This window comes from Lasioglossum baleicum, chromosome 8, assembly GCF_051020765.1.
Source record: "Lasioglossum baleicum chromosome 8, iyLasBale1, whole genome shotgun sequence".
Lineage (NCBI taxonomy): Eukaryota > Metazoa > Arthropoda > Insecta > Hymenoptera > Halictidae > Lasioglossum > Lasioglossum baleicum.
Window position 1 is genome coordinate 3,801,438 of NC_134936.1, and position 16,785 is coordinate 3,818,222.

General features: G+C 36.6%; 1 protein-coding gene across 3 annotated transcripts in view; it reads left to right on the plus strand.

Annotated features, from left to right (window-relative positions):
• Pcb (Pyruvate carboxylase) overlaps window positions 1–16,785 on the plus strand; it is a 152,355-nt gene that overhangs the window by 126,004 nt on the left and 9,566 nt on the right. For all 3 annotated transcript variants that reach the window (XM_076429319.1, XM_076429322.1, XM_076429321.1), the window contains 2 exons: window positions 13,428–13,895; window positions 14,157–14,546. In XM_076429319.1, coding sequence (XP_076285434.1) covers window positions 13,428–13,895; window positions 14,157–14,546 — 858 coding nt within the window. The remainder of the gene's footprint in view (window positions 1–13,427; window positions 13,896–14,156; window positions 14,547–16,785) is intronic.

Sequence of the window (16,785 nt, forward strand, 5' to 3'; positions counted from 1 at the left end):
TAAATATGAGCTTTTTAACTTTAACTGGCTCCAGAAAGCGAAAAAATTATCGTAGAATCTTGTGCAAAAAAGCAATAGAAAGAGCGTTTCTTTCTCTTCAAGGCACCCCTTTCGTTTTTTTCAATTTCATTAACATTTCGATATACCAGGTGTTTCTGAAAATATGCTTAAAAATGCACAATTTCCATTTTCCCTTTAACTCGCTATATCTCAGCGAGAAATGATCGTAATACCATGATCCGAACGTCGGATTGAAGCAGGGATTCTGCCGATTCGATTGAGTACCCCATGAACTCGCTGCGACAATTGTTTACCTATGGCAGCTGTGTTTGAAAAAAGTTAGCGCTTCGCAGAAATTAGCGCGCCATTAAGTGATCCCTTAATTCTTTTGAGGAGTGTATTTACCTTATTGATATATTTACCATAGTTTTTTCGTATAATCACAAGTAACAGAGATATTTAAATACCTACATGAAAATTTAGCATATTTTGACTGATGGTAGGACATACGTATTTGTTAATTTCCGAAAATATGTTATAAAATAAATGAGGTTCATAAAGAATTTTCCTAGATTTAAATTTCTCGAGAAATACTGTTATTTCCGAATAACTGAAATAACTGATTATAAAATTTCTCGAGAAATTCGCGAGAAGGTACACTAGATCCACACCCGTCCTGGGTACAAATCTACTGGATTACATATCAAATACATCATAATTTATAGGAGTTAGGCACAAATTATGAGCCTGGTAAAGTAAAGAACAGCCAACACATTTGGTACTCTTTTTGTTTTAGCGACTAACTTTATAGATTGTATTCTACGGGTCGGTTGAAAAGTAATGTAAACTCGTTTATATCTCGAGAGCGAAAACAACTATCTGAATGAAACAGAAAGGAAATAAGTACAGTAATGTCGCATTTTCTAAGTCCGGCGAAGTAGACCGCTCTGTCAGTTCGCCTACCCATTCCACGGGGGGTGGTGAGCAGTGTCAACATGCCGCGTAATCAGATACCAGATCTGGTATATCGGTGTGAACCACTACTAATCCAGTTACAAAACTTCTTTACTTTTCATTGTTTTTTTATGGGACTTTCAGTAACGTATTTGTGGCATTTGTCTGATTAAAACGACACAAAACACGATATTCTTTCAACTGTGTTTAGTGGTTTAATTGACGATATGGAGTAACTTCAGGACGCAGAAGAGGGCGAAGTTTCCGTTTACGTCCATCGTCAAAATTGGATGAAATTTTGGAAATAGGTTCTTTTTTGACTAAAATCATGATTGCCGGAAGGATTTTTAGCGACTCGAAAAAAATGTTTTACCATTTCAATGTCACTCTCTACCTTACCGACACCACTCCTGTATTTTCGTATGCGTGTATCTCGTCGGTGGTACGGGCCGGCCTAATGGTCGTCCAAAAATTTGTCGGTAAAGTAGGGTTAACATTGAAATGGTAAAAATTTCTTTTTCGAGTCGCCAAAAATCTTTCTGACAATCATCATTTTAGTCAAAAAAGATCGTAACGGAAACACAGCCCAGAAGAGGATAACGAGAGAAACAGCGACCGCAATGCGATGCTATCTTTTTTATTTTTTATTTTCTTCTTCTACAATTTTTCTAAAGATATTTATCATATTCTTCTGATTAAAATGGGTCGTTTAAAAACCTCCGACGGACTTAGCTCCGTTAATTCGTAAAATTCTAGTTTAATTCTTTGAAAACATATTTTCCAGATGTTAAGTTTTTTATGTAAACATATGCTATATAGAGCATATGTAATAATAAGTGATAAATTATAAATTATGCTTTACACATATGTACAGTAAATATGCACAGTCAAATTGTATCTTGTTTGGTGTCATTTTAATCAGAAAAATGTCACAAATACATTGGTAAAATTTCATTAAAAATAAGTAAAAAATAAAAAAGTCTCAGTATTGAACTAGTATTATACAGGGTGCCTCAGAATTCCTTAAACTTCCGGAAATGGGAGGTTCCTGAGATCATTTAAAGCAGGCATGCACAGCTCTTTGCTCTCAGAGCAGCTCCCGTGCTCCCAAGTTGCTCCCGTGTGCTCTCAGAACAGTGACCTAGCTCGGACGTATGGAAGGGGAACCCACTAAGCGTGACTTGTAAACAGAGCACGAGAGAAGACGAGTCGGAGGGGCGTGGGGAAGTGGAGAGCGCGCCGGAGTGGTCAGAATACAATAACGTAGACGCCGCCCCCACTCTCACACGCCTTCGTGGGCCCAAAGCTCTATTTGATCATTTTGAGAGCGACAGAGCGATACAAAACGGGCGAGACAGAGCGAGCGATCAATCAATTGCAACAATCAATTGCCATGGTCGGCGTAGTCGGCGTAAAAGTACATACATAGTATGTTTGTGGCAATACCTGTTCCTACTCTTATAAACAGCGGGAGTCACGCGTGAGTCGAAAAGTGTGTGAGTGTCATCCGCGAGACTAGGGAGCGTAGACTCGTATTCACAGGAGAGTCCACGGTAGACGGGAACCACATTTTCCCGAAACTTGCAATATTTGGAGATGACGTATCCAAATGTATTTTAGCAAAGCAGTAGCGCGCACTTCTCAATATTTTCCGAGAAAATTGCATTGAAAATCGGTTTAGACGCGCGTTTTTTAAGGAGTTTGCGTTAAAAGGTTAACAAGAAAATGAGTAGCCGAGGGCGTAGCGAGAAATACTAGTAATCGGTAGGTTACTGGTTCGAGTCCCGTTTCCGATATTTTTGTTTTCTTGAAATTGATACCTACCACAATTTTAAGTTTTAAAATCTATTATTTATAAGTTAGTTTTATTTTTTAACTAGAATGTTTTTTATTTGTAGACGTTGGGAAATAAATCGAACATAAAAATAATACAGAATGTTATACATACACCGTTTTGTATACATCGGACTCGCTCTGTCGCTCTCAAAATAGTCAAATAGCGCTTTGGGTCCACGAAAGCGTGTGAGAGTGGGGGCGGCGTCAACGTTATTGTAGTCTGACCACTCCGGCGCGCTCTCCACTTCCCCACGCCCCTCCCACTCGTCTTCTCTCGTGCTTCGTTTACAAGTCACGCTTACAATTGGTGGGTTCCCCTTCCATACGTCCGAGCAAGGTCACTGCTCCGACCCTGCTCATGAGCAGGGTCGAGTGCTCTTGCTCCCAAATCGTCCACCTGTGCATGCCTGATTTAAAGCAACATTTTCCTTTGCAAAAATGGCGTCCGCGGCTTTGTTAAGCAGTTATTAACGAAAAACACGGACCAATCAGAGCGCGACCTAGACGCGAGTTGGTACAGTCGGCCAATTGACGGTTAGCTGGCCGGGCCGACTGTACCAACTCGCGTCTAGGTCGCGCTCTGATTGGTCCGTGTTTTTCGTTAATAACTGCTTAACAAAGCCGCGGACGCCATTTTTGCAAAGGAAAATGTTGCTTCAAATGATCTCAGGAACAGGGTTGCCATATGCGCGCCCCGCCAGGCCCCTTACGTTTCCGTCCCTCGCCTAGATGCTCCGTAAAGCCTGCCTTCACTTCTCCCACTTACCACTACCGCTGCCGCGTACCGAGTCGGTTAGTGATGGGCGCGATACCAGTTTTTCTCATGAGTTTTAAGCAAATTGATATCCAAGTAATTGTTTGGAAGGTATGATACGTATCACAAGCTTAAGTGCTTGGTATTGACATATGATACGAGTATTACTAAAATGAACACTGGCTGGTATTGGTACCATAAGCATCGAAACAATAATAAATACATACTGTAGGTATCGAGAAGTATCGATTCCCAAATGATTCCTCCAAAAGTCTCGATGCTTTAAATATGACTATGAGTCGGACTTGTGTGACACGGACATCGAGCTCCAAACGTCAAAGATCCAGCGACTGACAGACGGCATACAATGTAAGTAGATGGAGAATCAAGCACTATTGACACTTTAAACTTTTATATTTTTAATAGGGATATTATTTTTAGTGCGAATCAGTTGTAGAGATTATCCCGATGAAAATGAGTCCAAACACGACATCATATTTGGACTATCTTCTTCAATAAGATTATAATTTTTATCATAAGATTACGTATGAATAAAAATTGTTCGATTACACTCGAGTTTGGACTCATTTTCATCAGGAAAAGCACCTTAATTCACTCGTAATAATTTTATGAAGGTATATCGTAAAATCTAAAAGTTTAAATTTACCCATCTGCTTGCATTGTATTGATTCTATGCCGTTTGTCAATCGCTGGGTCATTGACATTCGGAGCTCGACGCTCGGTAACGCGTTTATTCGAGTTGGAAAAAGTTATTCGAAGAATTATTCTAAGCCTTCGAATAAAAGATAAAGATAAAAGATGAAAAAATTATTCGAAGTTCGAATAAAAAAATTATCTTTATTCGTCGGGTAAATTCGTTACTTGTCGAATAAAAATAATTTTTTTATTCGAACTTTCGAATAACGAATACAAACTTATTTATCTTTTATTCGGTATTCGAATTTTTAGTTAGATAAACATTTTACCCAACTCTGACTGGAATATTTCGACAAGTGAAAGGAATGTATAGAACAAAAGTAAACGAAATAGACATAGTAAACGAGTTATTTTTTATTAATTTATTAAATAGTATTTAAAAACAATATTTTTTATTCACTCCATTGTCTTTTAATCGATTTCTCTTTTTACTAATTATTTCGCCAGTTTTTGAGAATACTCTTTCGGAAGGAACAGATGTTGCCATTACACACAGATACTCCTTTGCAAGCTTTGATAGTATTGGATACTTCAATGCATTAACCTTCCAAAACGTCAATGGATTTTCATGTCTGGGGAAATATGGTTCTTTCATGTAGTTATCTAATTCTGCAGATGCACCACTTTTACATGCGACTCTATTTTTTTGAAGTACTTGTATATCAAATATTGACCAAAATGAAGGGTCTTCTCCCGTTACTGTTTCTTGGAATTCCTCTCGATTTGCAGTTGATTCCGTAGTCGATGTTTCCAAGGGAGATGCTATATTAATTAATTTATTACATGTTTGTGTAATAAGTGCTTCATTTTGGAAAGACAATTCTCGAAATCGCGGATTCAGTAATGCTGGAATTGAGTATTTTTCATTCGTTTCATAATTATCAAGGTATTTATCTAATTGCAATCTTAATTCCATACAAAGTCTTCCTGTAATACCCCCTTCGTTTTGTAAAGAATCGATGAAAATATATAATTGTTTTTTAATTAATATAAGTTTGGAAATACTCACATATTTTTCAGAACTCAGTTCTTTTGTTATAAAAAAGAATGGCTGCAATATCTTTACAATATTTGGCAAAGCGTCCCACTATCTATCCGTTAATTTTTCAAAATTAATTTTTAATGATGACAGAGCTGTTACAATTGATGATTTTAATTTAATTAATCTGTCAAACATTTCATATGTTGCGTTCCATCGTGTCGGTACTTCTGACTTTAATTTGTATCGAGGTAGACCTAACTTAATTTGTATTTCATTTAATTTATCCGTTGCTACGCAACTTGATTTAAAAAACGAAACTAATCGACGAAACTTTTCTCGTAGAACTTGAATTTCAATAATATTATTCAAACAATGTTTAATGATCAGGTTCAATGTGTGTGCAAAACAAAAAATGTGATCGCTAGGATCTCGCAGTTGTTTCATAGCAGCTCTCATATTTGTCGCGTTATCGGTTACCACTGCAGTTACTTTCTTCTGTATATCCCACGTAATTAATATTTCATCTAAATGATTTGCAATTGTAGAGGCTGTATGACTTCCTGTAAATTTCTTTGTTTCTAAAACATATGTCTTCAATTCGAAATTGTGGTTTATAAAATGACAGGTAAATGTGAGGAAACTCTCAGTATTGATACTGGTCCATATATCTGTACTAGAAACCCGTGGAAATAAGAGGGTGAAGGGGTCACCAATGTGGAGTGACTAGACTATCCACCGTCTCTTCGCACGTGGTGTACCGATATTTGACTCAGGGTCACCAGTGTAGGTTTTGGTCGTGAGCCTACACACTCACGTTGTATGACTCTATCAGAGGAATATCGTCGAGGAAAATAAATGTTCACAGGTATCACCGATCACCTCGATTTATTCGTGGTGAAGTCACCCAATAGCACACAGATGCTATAATCCGAAGGATTATAAAAGGTTTACAAAAGAGAAACCACAACGTGGTGAACAATTAAATTCTTTGAAAATAACGCAGGAGCGCAGAACAATACGTGTTTCTAGTACGGATATTATTGTGTCTATTGTCATAGTATTGATATGTAGACGGTAAGAAAGAGTACCATTTATTACCTGCATATGGAGTATGTTCATCAGTAGTATCTCCTGCAACTACTTGTTTAAATATACTATGAGTCTTTGCGTGTTTAATCATGTTAGTTGTACATTTGCTCAATTTCAATCGTTTCGCACACACATTACATTCCACTTCACTATCTTCATCGTTATGTTTGAAATAATTCCAAACCCATGATCCTTTATCAGACATTCTCTTTTCAATATTTGCTTGCAAATTTTATGTAAATTAGCCGAGTTCTATGCACTACGGTGTCGAATCGAAACTGATGGTTGTTGGAGAAATGAAAAATGAATGTAGGAATCGAAGCGGCTATTAACGAACCGTATATTATTGAAAGTATCGATACCAATTCCATCCAAGATGTATTTACAAAGGATCGACACTTCTGAGTAGGTATCATTGAGGTACCGATACCTTTTGATACCTACGTATTTATACATGCTTATGATATCTTGATACTTTGGAACCAGGTACATATCGATATCGTTTCAGTAGTATCATAACATAACCCATCACTAGAGTCAGTAGCATGCTCCACGCGGTACGCGGCAGCGGTAGTGGTAAGAATGGGAGAAGCGAAGGCAGGCTTTACGGAGCATCTAGGCGAGGGACTGAAACGTAAGGGGCCTGGCGGGGCGCGCATATGGCAACCCTGCTCAGGAACCTCCCATTTTCGGATGGTTTGTTGCGAAAAAGACATCGCCATCTTATATCGAAAGAAAACTGTATCTGTTGTCGAGATATAAACGAATATCTTAGAGTGGACTTCCTTACAAGGGGAGGACCCCAACTGTCCAACTTCGATTTCGAAAATTTTGTGTGAGACGATGGTATATGGATACCTAATGATGTCTGCAAAATATTAGGTGTAGTTACTCAATAGTTTTAAAGATATAAACAATTAAACTTTCATACCTTGTTGATATACCATGATTTGCAGCTCAAATTTTTGAATTTCAATTATTTATATCTTTAAAACTATTGAGTAACTACAGCTAATACTTTGCAGACAACATTAGGGATCCATATACCATTGTCTCACAAAAGATGATCAAAATCGAAATCGGACACTTGGGGTCCTTCCCTTGAGACTTATTTTTGGCGGGAAAAAATCTTCGAATTTTTTGGGAACACCACCTAAGATAGTGACACTGGCTAAAAAAATAATCTATCCAAAATTTTAGATCGATCCAACAACGGGAAAAAGTATCGCATCGAGCTTGAGAATGTTTTATTTTTGAAACCTGGTATTCTCCATTATAATACATCGTAAATACATACATTTCTATATATCGTTGAATTTTGTATTTCCATGCTCTATAACTATACGCAAATAAGATAGAAGGTCATTGTAAAACAATGATTCGCAACTTCGAAATTTTGAAATTTGAATTCCGAAAACAAATTTTTCTTTAGCATTATGTTTACTTCGTCGAACAGCACAACTTTTGTGTGTTTGACAAATTTCTTGATATTTTGATACATAAGATTCCCAAAATTTAATGGAGCAACTAAGAAGTATGTTATTATTGTTATTATTAGTTCCTACGTGCAGAATAATTTGCACGAACTTTTGTTTGTCACATTTTTCCATATATTTATTAATAACAAAAGTATTTACAGAAATTACAAAAATGCTTGCAACATTTACAAAGATATTTACAACTATCTACGTATAAAATATAATATAGTAGCGAAATTGTGTTTATGTACAAACAATTCTGTTTTAGAATCGAATAGAAATATTTATTACAAAAAAAGTGAAAGCATCTTTGTGATTTTAAAATATCCTTCCAAAAGGTTCGTTAAAATATTTTATGTACCTTTTGATAATGTTTGTTTTTTGATATCAGGAAACTGTTATCTATTATCAGGGACAATTTGCAATGTGTATTGCTTTTCTTCCTCATCTTTTGTTAATATTTGATTATTTTCTTGTACAAGTTTGACACCACGTTCAGCTGTGTCGTTTACAACTTTTTAATCTTGGGCGATGCATAATTTAACCAGTGACACAATCTTAGAGGATGTCCCGAAAAAATTCGGAGATCGAAAAATTTGATCCACCCCAGCGTTATATCGCTTCTTAGCCGATCCTCATATTTGGAATACTTTGTTACCATGTATGTGTATCTTCTTTATCAAAAGTTTCATTCGTTGTTTAAAAACCTCCATCTAATCTATGTGTTTATACAGGATTTAGTGGTTTGGCATCCATAAATACGTGTTGATTTATATACTATAACTGTATGCTAAAAATCATTCGAATAATAAATTTGAAGCTTCGGCGAAGTTTCCGTTTACGTCCATCGTCAGAATTGGATGAAATTTTGCAAATAGGTTCTTTTTTTACTAAAATGATGATTGTCAGAAGGATTTTTGGCGACTCGAAAAAAATTTTTTTACCATTTCAATGTCACTCCCTACCTTACCGACACCACTCCTGTATTTTCGTATGTGTGGACGCCCTCCTAATACCTAATCCTAACTAATTCTGATCGCATAATCTTCCCATTGTAGATATTTAATTAATTGGTTTAACAATTGGAATTTTGAAAATATTTTATATTAATTTCCAGAATATGCATATTTAATACCTTCAATTAATAGCAAAAATGGATCATCACCAGCTTTGTTGACCTCATAGCGCCATAAAAATTCACACATGTGATCTATGATTGAATCATTCTTAATGCCACCTCTACTTATTGTTAGACTCTAGATCAAGCGTGGGCAATTTTGCCTCAATTGAGGCAAAACAGTCCCCACCGTAGCGCCCACTGTCCCCCACCAGCATCCGCCGTTACTATGTAGGAAGGACGCGTTTCGCTTGTCGCAAGCAGTGCGCAGGCCTCGTGCATCGGAGCCACGAGGAGCGCCACCGAAAGGAAGCTTGGTGGGGGTAGCAGGCGTTTGAGGGGCTCCACCCGTGCCCACGCCTGCTCTAGATTGACATTAAAATAGTAAAAAAATTTGTCGGTAAGAGAGAGAGGTGGGGACTGACATTGAAATGGTACAAATTTTTTTTCGAGTCGCCAAAGATCCTTCTGACAATCATCATTTTAGTCAAAGAAGAACCTATTCCCAAAATTTCATCCAATTCTGACGATGGGCGTAAACCGAAACACAGCCGAAACTTCCAAATTTTAAGTGGAAACAAGTTGATCATGTTTTGACATTTGAAATATATTTTACTTTTCATATTATGTACCACTATAATCCAACAAGACACCACGGATATCATGATCTAACAAAAAACGAAGATTTTTAAGCTATATTTTGGACTACCACATTGTATTTACGTTGTGTTTACCACGTTGCTATTTCTCCTGTTTTGTGAATTGTGATAAAGGGGGGTGACAATTTCATTACAATAAAATCAACAAGTCAAGGTTTCAATGGACAAATACTGCATTTAGAGATATTGAATATTTTCTAACGGTTTTACAGAACTTTGAATTCGTAACATTTTCGAGTAAAATCATGTCTTCAGTTTTTCGTCTGCTGTAGCATACAAAATATCTCAGCTGAAAATGAATCATGCGTTTTGAAAGAAGAATTTCAAGCTTTTATACGAGACCACGTTTATTGTGGTATTATTTTATTTACAAAATTATCACACTTTGAAATATCAACAATTTTTCAAGAATCAGATTTAGTGTGCAATAATTTTTAGATCTGCATTCTGAAAATTCCATCGAAATCGGTGAACATTGCTCTGAACCACGAATTATTAAAGATGGTTAATAATAATTTTTTACTCTTTTGGTTTGTAACTATCATTTTAAAGATCCTTACATCTTCGGATGCTTGTCGTTGGCTTCTGCATTGACGCGAAACTACGAAACGTACTTGCTACATTTTAAATACAGGCCTGAATAAAAAAAGTTGTAAAAAGCGACCTTTAATAGTTTCTTCACGGCCAATGGTAGTTTCTTAAATTTACTTTTGTAGACCGTCGCACAGTGTGTCCAAACGGCGGAATCGTGGTCAAAACATCAAAACGTACTTCAATGTGGACCAAATTGAACAAAAATTGGTACATGAGGGTTTTTTGGGTCGTTGATTACGAATCTGAACTTATAAGTTTAAAAAACAAAATAGCGAATCCAATATGGCGGACATGTATAGCAAAAAATTGTTTTCTCCTCTAAAAAAGTACGGTAATGCTCTTAGGTCCCTAATTATTATTAGTTGAAATCTATTTTTAATATAGAATTTAAAAAAGTTTTCATATTTAAAAATTCGAATTTATTTCAATGTACAACTTACAAATCATGAGTTTATTTATTTACGGATGAAAACCTATAATACATAATTAAATGTAACATTACCCTACAAGAAAGACAGAAAGTTCAGTAAAATTTTGTCACAACCCTCAATCAAATCAAAAGAAAGCACGCATGATGTTTCTTCATTCTGCAAACACAAAATGGTCTTACAAAAAAATGGCACTTTTGGGCAGCCAATTTTTTCAGATACTGAAAGATGACAGTGTCAACTACAAGTTCCAACAAACATTTTAGTGGCATATTGTGGTGTAGACAACTTTTACTCTACATCAACAAAATTTGTCCTTAAAACTTTTCTGTTCCTGTCTTCTAATAAGGTTCATAATTATAAACGTAACCATTAACTATTTCAGATATACTAGTAATCAGAGACATTCTACTTACTTCCATGAACAGCATCCATTTTACAGAATTGAAATTAAATAAACCGTTTTCGAATTATGCAGTTTTCATTTTTCGCTTTCACACAGTTCCTCACAACATGATTACTGCATGACTAATGAATGAAAACTTCGAGCTGTCACCATTTTCCAGGTATAAGTAATAAAACCGTAGCACCTCGGTTTTTCCATAGGAACATTACTCAACAATCTAGACTAGTACTTACTGTATCCTCCACCGAAAAGTTCATTTTCGAGGTTTTGGCCACGATTTCGCCGTTTGGACACACTTTGGAAATAATTATTCTCTTTTAAAATTGCTCAAATATTGCCCAGATAGCACAGGACGTCTTAAAGACGTCCATTTTAGGTCTGAAACTCTTACGTCCCAAACAGAGTCTTGCAGTCGTCTTAAAGTCGTCTAAAAAGACGTCTAATGGACGTCCTTAAGACGTACAATTTTGTAACAAGCCGTTGAGAAGAGTTCGGAAGACGTTTGTAGGACATTCAAGACATGTGTAGGACGTCTTGAATGTCCGACAACAGACGTCTTTTAGACGTCTTTAAGACGTCTTTGTGCTATCTGAGTAATGAGTGCCACTGTATTCCGTATAGAATTTTTTTACCTAAAACCTACATTTGTAGTGATTACTACAAAGTCGAATATCTTCCTTAGAAAAAGTGAAATTAATTGTTAATAGACGCGAAATCAACAGATCGTACATGTGTAAAATATGTGCAGCAGTTATTGATTGAAAATGATGTATCTAGAATCCCCTTTCATATTAACCCTTAAGTGAACTAATGGGCCACAATGTGGTCCCATTCAAATTTATTCTAATAATTGTTCAATGTGTGTTACTACTAATACTGTAAGTATTTCTGGTTTTAGATGAAATTTGACTATCTAACCACGTATCTGTCTCTCTCTCTCTATTTCCCATTTCGATGGAGATGATTATTAAATATAATTTAACTGAACCACTGTATGTTTAAAGTTCTTGTTAACATTCACTTAAGGGTGAAAGTACTATACAATATATTTAAAGTCTGCCAGATCCGCTCTGATCTTTGTAGGGTTAATAAAATATATAATGAATTTTTTTCCGATAACAGACTTTAATGACTCGTCCTATATGTCGTTGCTTTTGTACTCGTATTAAATTTGATGAAGCAAGACAATAATTTTGCACTATAGACAATAGGTTTGCATTTATTAAATAATATGAAATTCTGACGACACAATTCGGTGCTACAGACAAAACATTAAAAACGTTATTTACAAATCACAAATGAGTCGGTAATAGGTATTTTATAATTTTGATTTTAATCCTGTAATAAAAGCTGAATCTCTCGCAGATTTGGCCATAAGTCTGAAACAAGGAGATTAGAGACAATCAGTTAATACGTTGACTGTCAACGTTTCGCTACCAGAATAAACCCGCGATATCCAAATAATTTAGTGCATGCGTAATCAAAACTACAGACTTAACGCTTATCACTTGACTCCGGATTTTGTACGTCTATGACATAAATTAGTAGGTGCAATTTAAAACAGTGAAAAGTTTAAAAGACTTTACAAATACTGATACATTGTTTTCACTACATGGAAATCAATAGTGAAAAATATTTTGCATTTAATACCTATATGTGAGTACAAATCTACTGGATCACATACTAAATACATCATAATTTGTAGGAGAAAGGCAGAAATTTTAAATCCGTTAAAATTAAGCTTACCACCAATAGGAATCACTTTGAACACCTTCTGTAAATGCAAGATTATTTTGCCATTTTTGTCATAAATAACCTTTGCTGGCCTCAAAGGCCTTAATGTTGCACCTCGTTGGATTCGTCTCAATAGCCGCTATCAGAAAACAAGTACCAAAACATAGCATTCTATTTAAAATAACAAAGGTGACCTTCACATCTCTGAAGCGACTCCACCTAGCAACATTAACGCCGAACTACGGCCTCTGTTGTCTGATGCAACTTTCATTTCGAAAACTCTTCTACTACTATCATACTTTTGGAGTTGTAGGTGGCAATAGTTAGTGCCTCACCCTGTATTATGAACAGAATTAGAGTTGTGTCACTTGCATATAGCCAACGTGGCAGTCAACATGTTAAAAACAAGGATTTGCTTAATGGGAGGTGATGTAACATGACAATCGCAAATGCTTTAACCATAATTTTTATTTCTTCGATTTTGGGTGCTTATTCGTTACATTTTGTCTTTATAAATAACGAAAGAAATCATTCCAATACAACTTCGACATGCTTTTTATTGATACTTGATCTCTTGCAGGTAAAAGTTATTAATCATTTCGAGCTTACTAACAACTGCGCGCTGAAACTTTATCGAAACTTTCTGAATATGTACAACAAGTGTCAACGAATATTTCAGATCCTCTGGAACCGCCAAAGGGTTTCCGACACATCTACAAGGAGAAAGGTCCGGAAGCGTTCGCCAAAGCCATAAGGCAGCACAAAGGGTTGCTGTTGATGGACACCACATTCCGCGATGCTCATCAGTCCCTTCTTGCAACACGTGTGAGATCGCACGATCTTCTGACGATTTCGCCTTTCGTCGCTCAGAAATTTAACAATCTTTATTCTCTGGAAAATTGGGGTGGCGCTACCTTCGACGTCGCTCTTAGGTTCCTTCACGAATGTCCGTGGGACCGATTGGAAGACATGAGGAAAGCCATACCAAACATCCCCTTCCAAATGCTTTTAAGAGGTGCTAATGCTGTAGGTTATACCAACTATCCGGACAATGTTGTCTTCAAGTTTTGCGAACTGGCTGTGCAGACTGGAATGGACATTTTCAGAGTATTCGACTCATTGAACTATCTACCAAATTTGGTTATTGGTAAGTCATTTAATTGTTCTTGGTCACATAAGTTTATTACTATTCTGAATCGAGCCGTTTCGTACACTCGGGTTCTTTCAAATCAAATTAACGGGAAAACTTTTCCTTGCGTAACCAGAAATTTTTGCCTTCTCCCTGTGTTATCCACTATATTTGGACGAGAAGATGTGAGAAATCCAAGTTTCGATCCTGGAGGATCAACGGTTCAAAAGTTATAAGTGTTGAGAAACGAGTAATATAAACAAAATTGAATTTTTCCAGGTATGGAGGCTGCCGGCAAGGCTGGTGGAATCGTCGAAGCTGCGATTTCGTACACAGGAGACGTGTCCGATCCAAGCAAGACGAAATACGATCTCAAGTATTACACGAACTTGGCGGATGAACTAGTGAAGGCTGGCACTCACGTACTAGCGATCAAGGACATGGCAGGATTATTGAAACCGAAAGCTGCCAGAATTTTGATTGATGCGATCCGACAAAAACATCCAGACATACCTTTGCACATTCACACTCATGACACTGCCGGAGCTGGAGTGGCATCCATGTTGGCATGCGCAGAAAGCGGAGCGGATGTTGTGGACGTTGCCGTTGACAGTATGTCTGGAATGACTAGCCAACCTTCTATGGGTGCTGTAGTTGCGGCACTTACTGGTAAGCCTTTTGTCGAAACAAATTCTGATAATTACTTCGGGGGAAGTTCGCCGGCTCAGTCGGTTGTCGAGGATTCGTCCTCCGTAAATGAGAAACACTGGTGGCGTGTGGGTAGTACCCACGGACCCAGTGATGCCAGAATCATGGGTCGTGGGTTTTTTCCCCTCCGCTCGCTCAGCCGACTCGACCCCCCACTCTGACGCACCGTCGTCGCCAGGTTGCTTCTACTGCGCACGCGCTACACGAACGTATCTCTACTTTGTCCGTGTGAGTGCCTGTTCGATTGCACGCGCGCTACACACACCAGCGTACCTCTACTCTGTCCGTGTGCACTGCTTGTGCGCTTGCGCCAGCCACAATCTATTTTTAGCACTCTCCATCCACATCCACGCCTGCTTGACGGAAACGAAACTGATTCTGAAATTCGGCCGTCGAGCCGTCGCGTCGAGCGTATCAATCGCAATCTGGAGCTAGCCTTCGAGTCCCCGCGTGCAGCGAGTTTTATTTTTATTTTTCATTACTTTTTTAATTACATTTTTTAACCTTCCAAAAAATTTAAATATATATTATATGTATATTCGTAAGTTTAAACCCTTTATCTCAACCAGGAGGGTAGTGAAAGGGTAAAAACTAATTATTGGTTTTTCCCACATTTTCCCTATTTAATGGTATACTTAAAAATTCTACAAAATTGTAGATATTATTCCTTATGATTGTGAATTTTTTCAGATTTTTGCAAATAGTAAGTATGAAAAATCGTATAGTCGGATATAAGATGGTCAAAAGTGCTCATCCAAATTAATTTTTAATCACACCATGTTCAATAAAAAATTACGAAAAAATTCATGAACATTCTGCCTAATAGCATGCACGCGATTGAGACCAATTTCAAACTTTTTGGTTGTAAATAGCCAATGGGTATAGCCGGATAAGATAGTCAAAAATGCCCTTTATCGATGTGCCATTCGATAGAACACCAAGAAAAAACATACTGTGCAAAATTTCAACCCTGTATCTCGATCGGGAGGGTAGTTATATATGGGGTAAAATCGAAAAGTCAGTTTTTGGCCTATTTTCCCTAGTTAATGACGTTTAGAAATTCTGAAAAAAATCTGACACATGTCAAGAACCCAAATACATACTTTGCAATTAGTTTCAGATTTTTAAAAGGGAAATCCTGCTTGTAAAAAATCAAAAACCTCAAAAAAATCGAAAATATGCAGATTTCACATGGCAGTTCTAGAGTGTCCACATTTGTATTTTTACAGTAGCAGTATATTGTTATAAGTATTTTTCATGAATTTTTTCAGATTTTTCGGTTTGGTGCGCTGTTGTTAAAAAAAATAAAAACCGATTTTTTCGACGTTTTTTCCGCGAAGAACTAAGCTAACCTTAAAATTGTTACGTTCTATTTATTCTGTAAGTCTATCAGGCTCTGATAAACCTTGAGCATTCTACAGAAGCAATTAAAAAATGAAATCAACTTAATTAATATTTCTACAGTATAGACATTACATCTAGAAATATAAATCACGTTTCCAACAATTCAGTTGGCTCAGCGCGTTAGGCGTTCGATTGTGTACCGGCCTATGCTAGATTCGCGCCCGTCGTAGGTGTATTTTTTTTATTTCATCTCAATTCTCTTCTTTTTTTATATCTAACTTCACACTAGTCAAGGATATTTTTGTAGAATTCTTTTAAAAGCAATATTAAGAAATTTAAAAAGTATTTTAAGGTAAAATACACCAAATATAGTAGTTGTGTCTAACAGAGTCGTAAGGCGAGTAAAGAAAAGAAAAGGTAAACGTATAAAGGTGAACAAAGGTAAAAGTTAATGAAACATCAAAAGTTTGTCATTCTAAATATGCTTTTATAGATCCGTTAGTTTATTGACAAGTATCGGAACATCTGCTTTCACTGTGAAATATTTCATTAGCATCCCTGAGTGGTACATACACAACAATTGCTGTTCCGCATAAGAGACGAGGTACCAAATTGAATGCCTCAAAAGAAGTAAACAACAATAGAGCCATTTCTACAACTTGAATTTCTTTCTTTTCTCTATAACAAAGTATTTAAAACTCGAAGACACATAAATGGAATTACTGCTGAAAATGTCGAGGACTGCCAGAAGTTCCTCCAATTTTCAACATAAATAAATCTTTCAATTCATCGATAAAATAAAATATGCTTTACAGAAAACACGATAAAATGAAACTGAGATAATTAAGATCCGCAC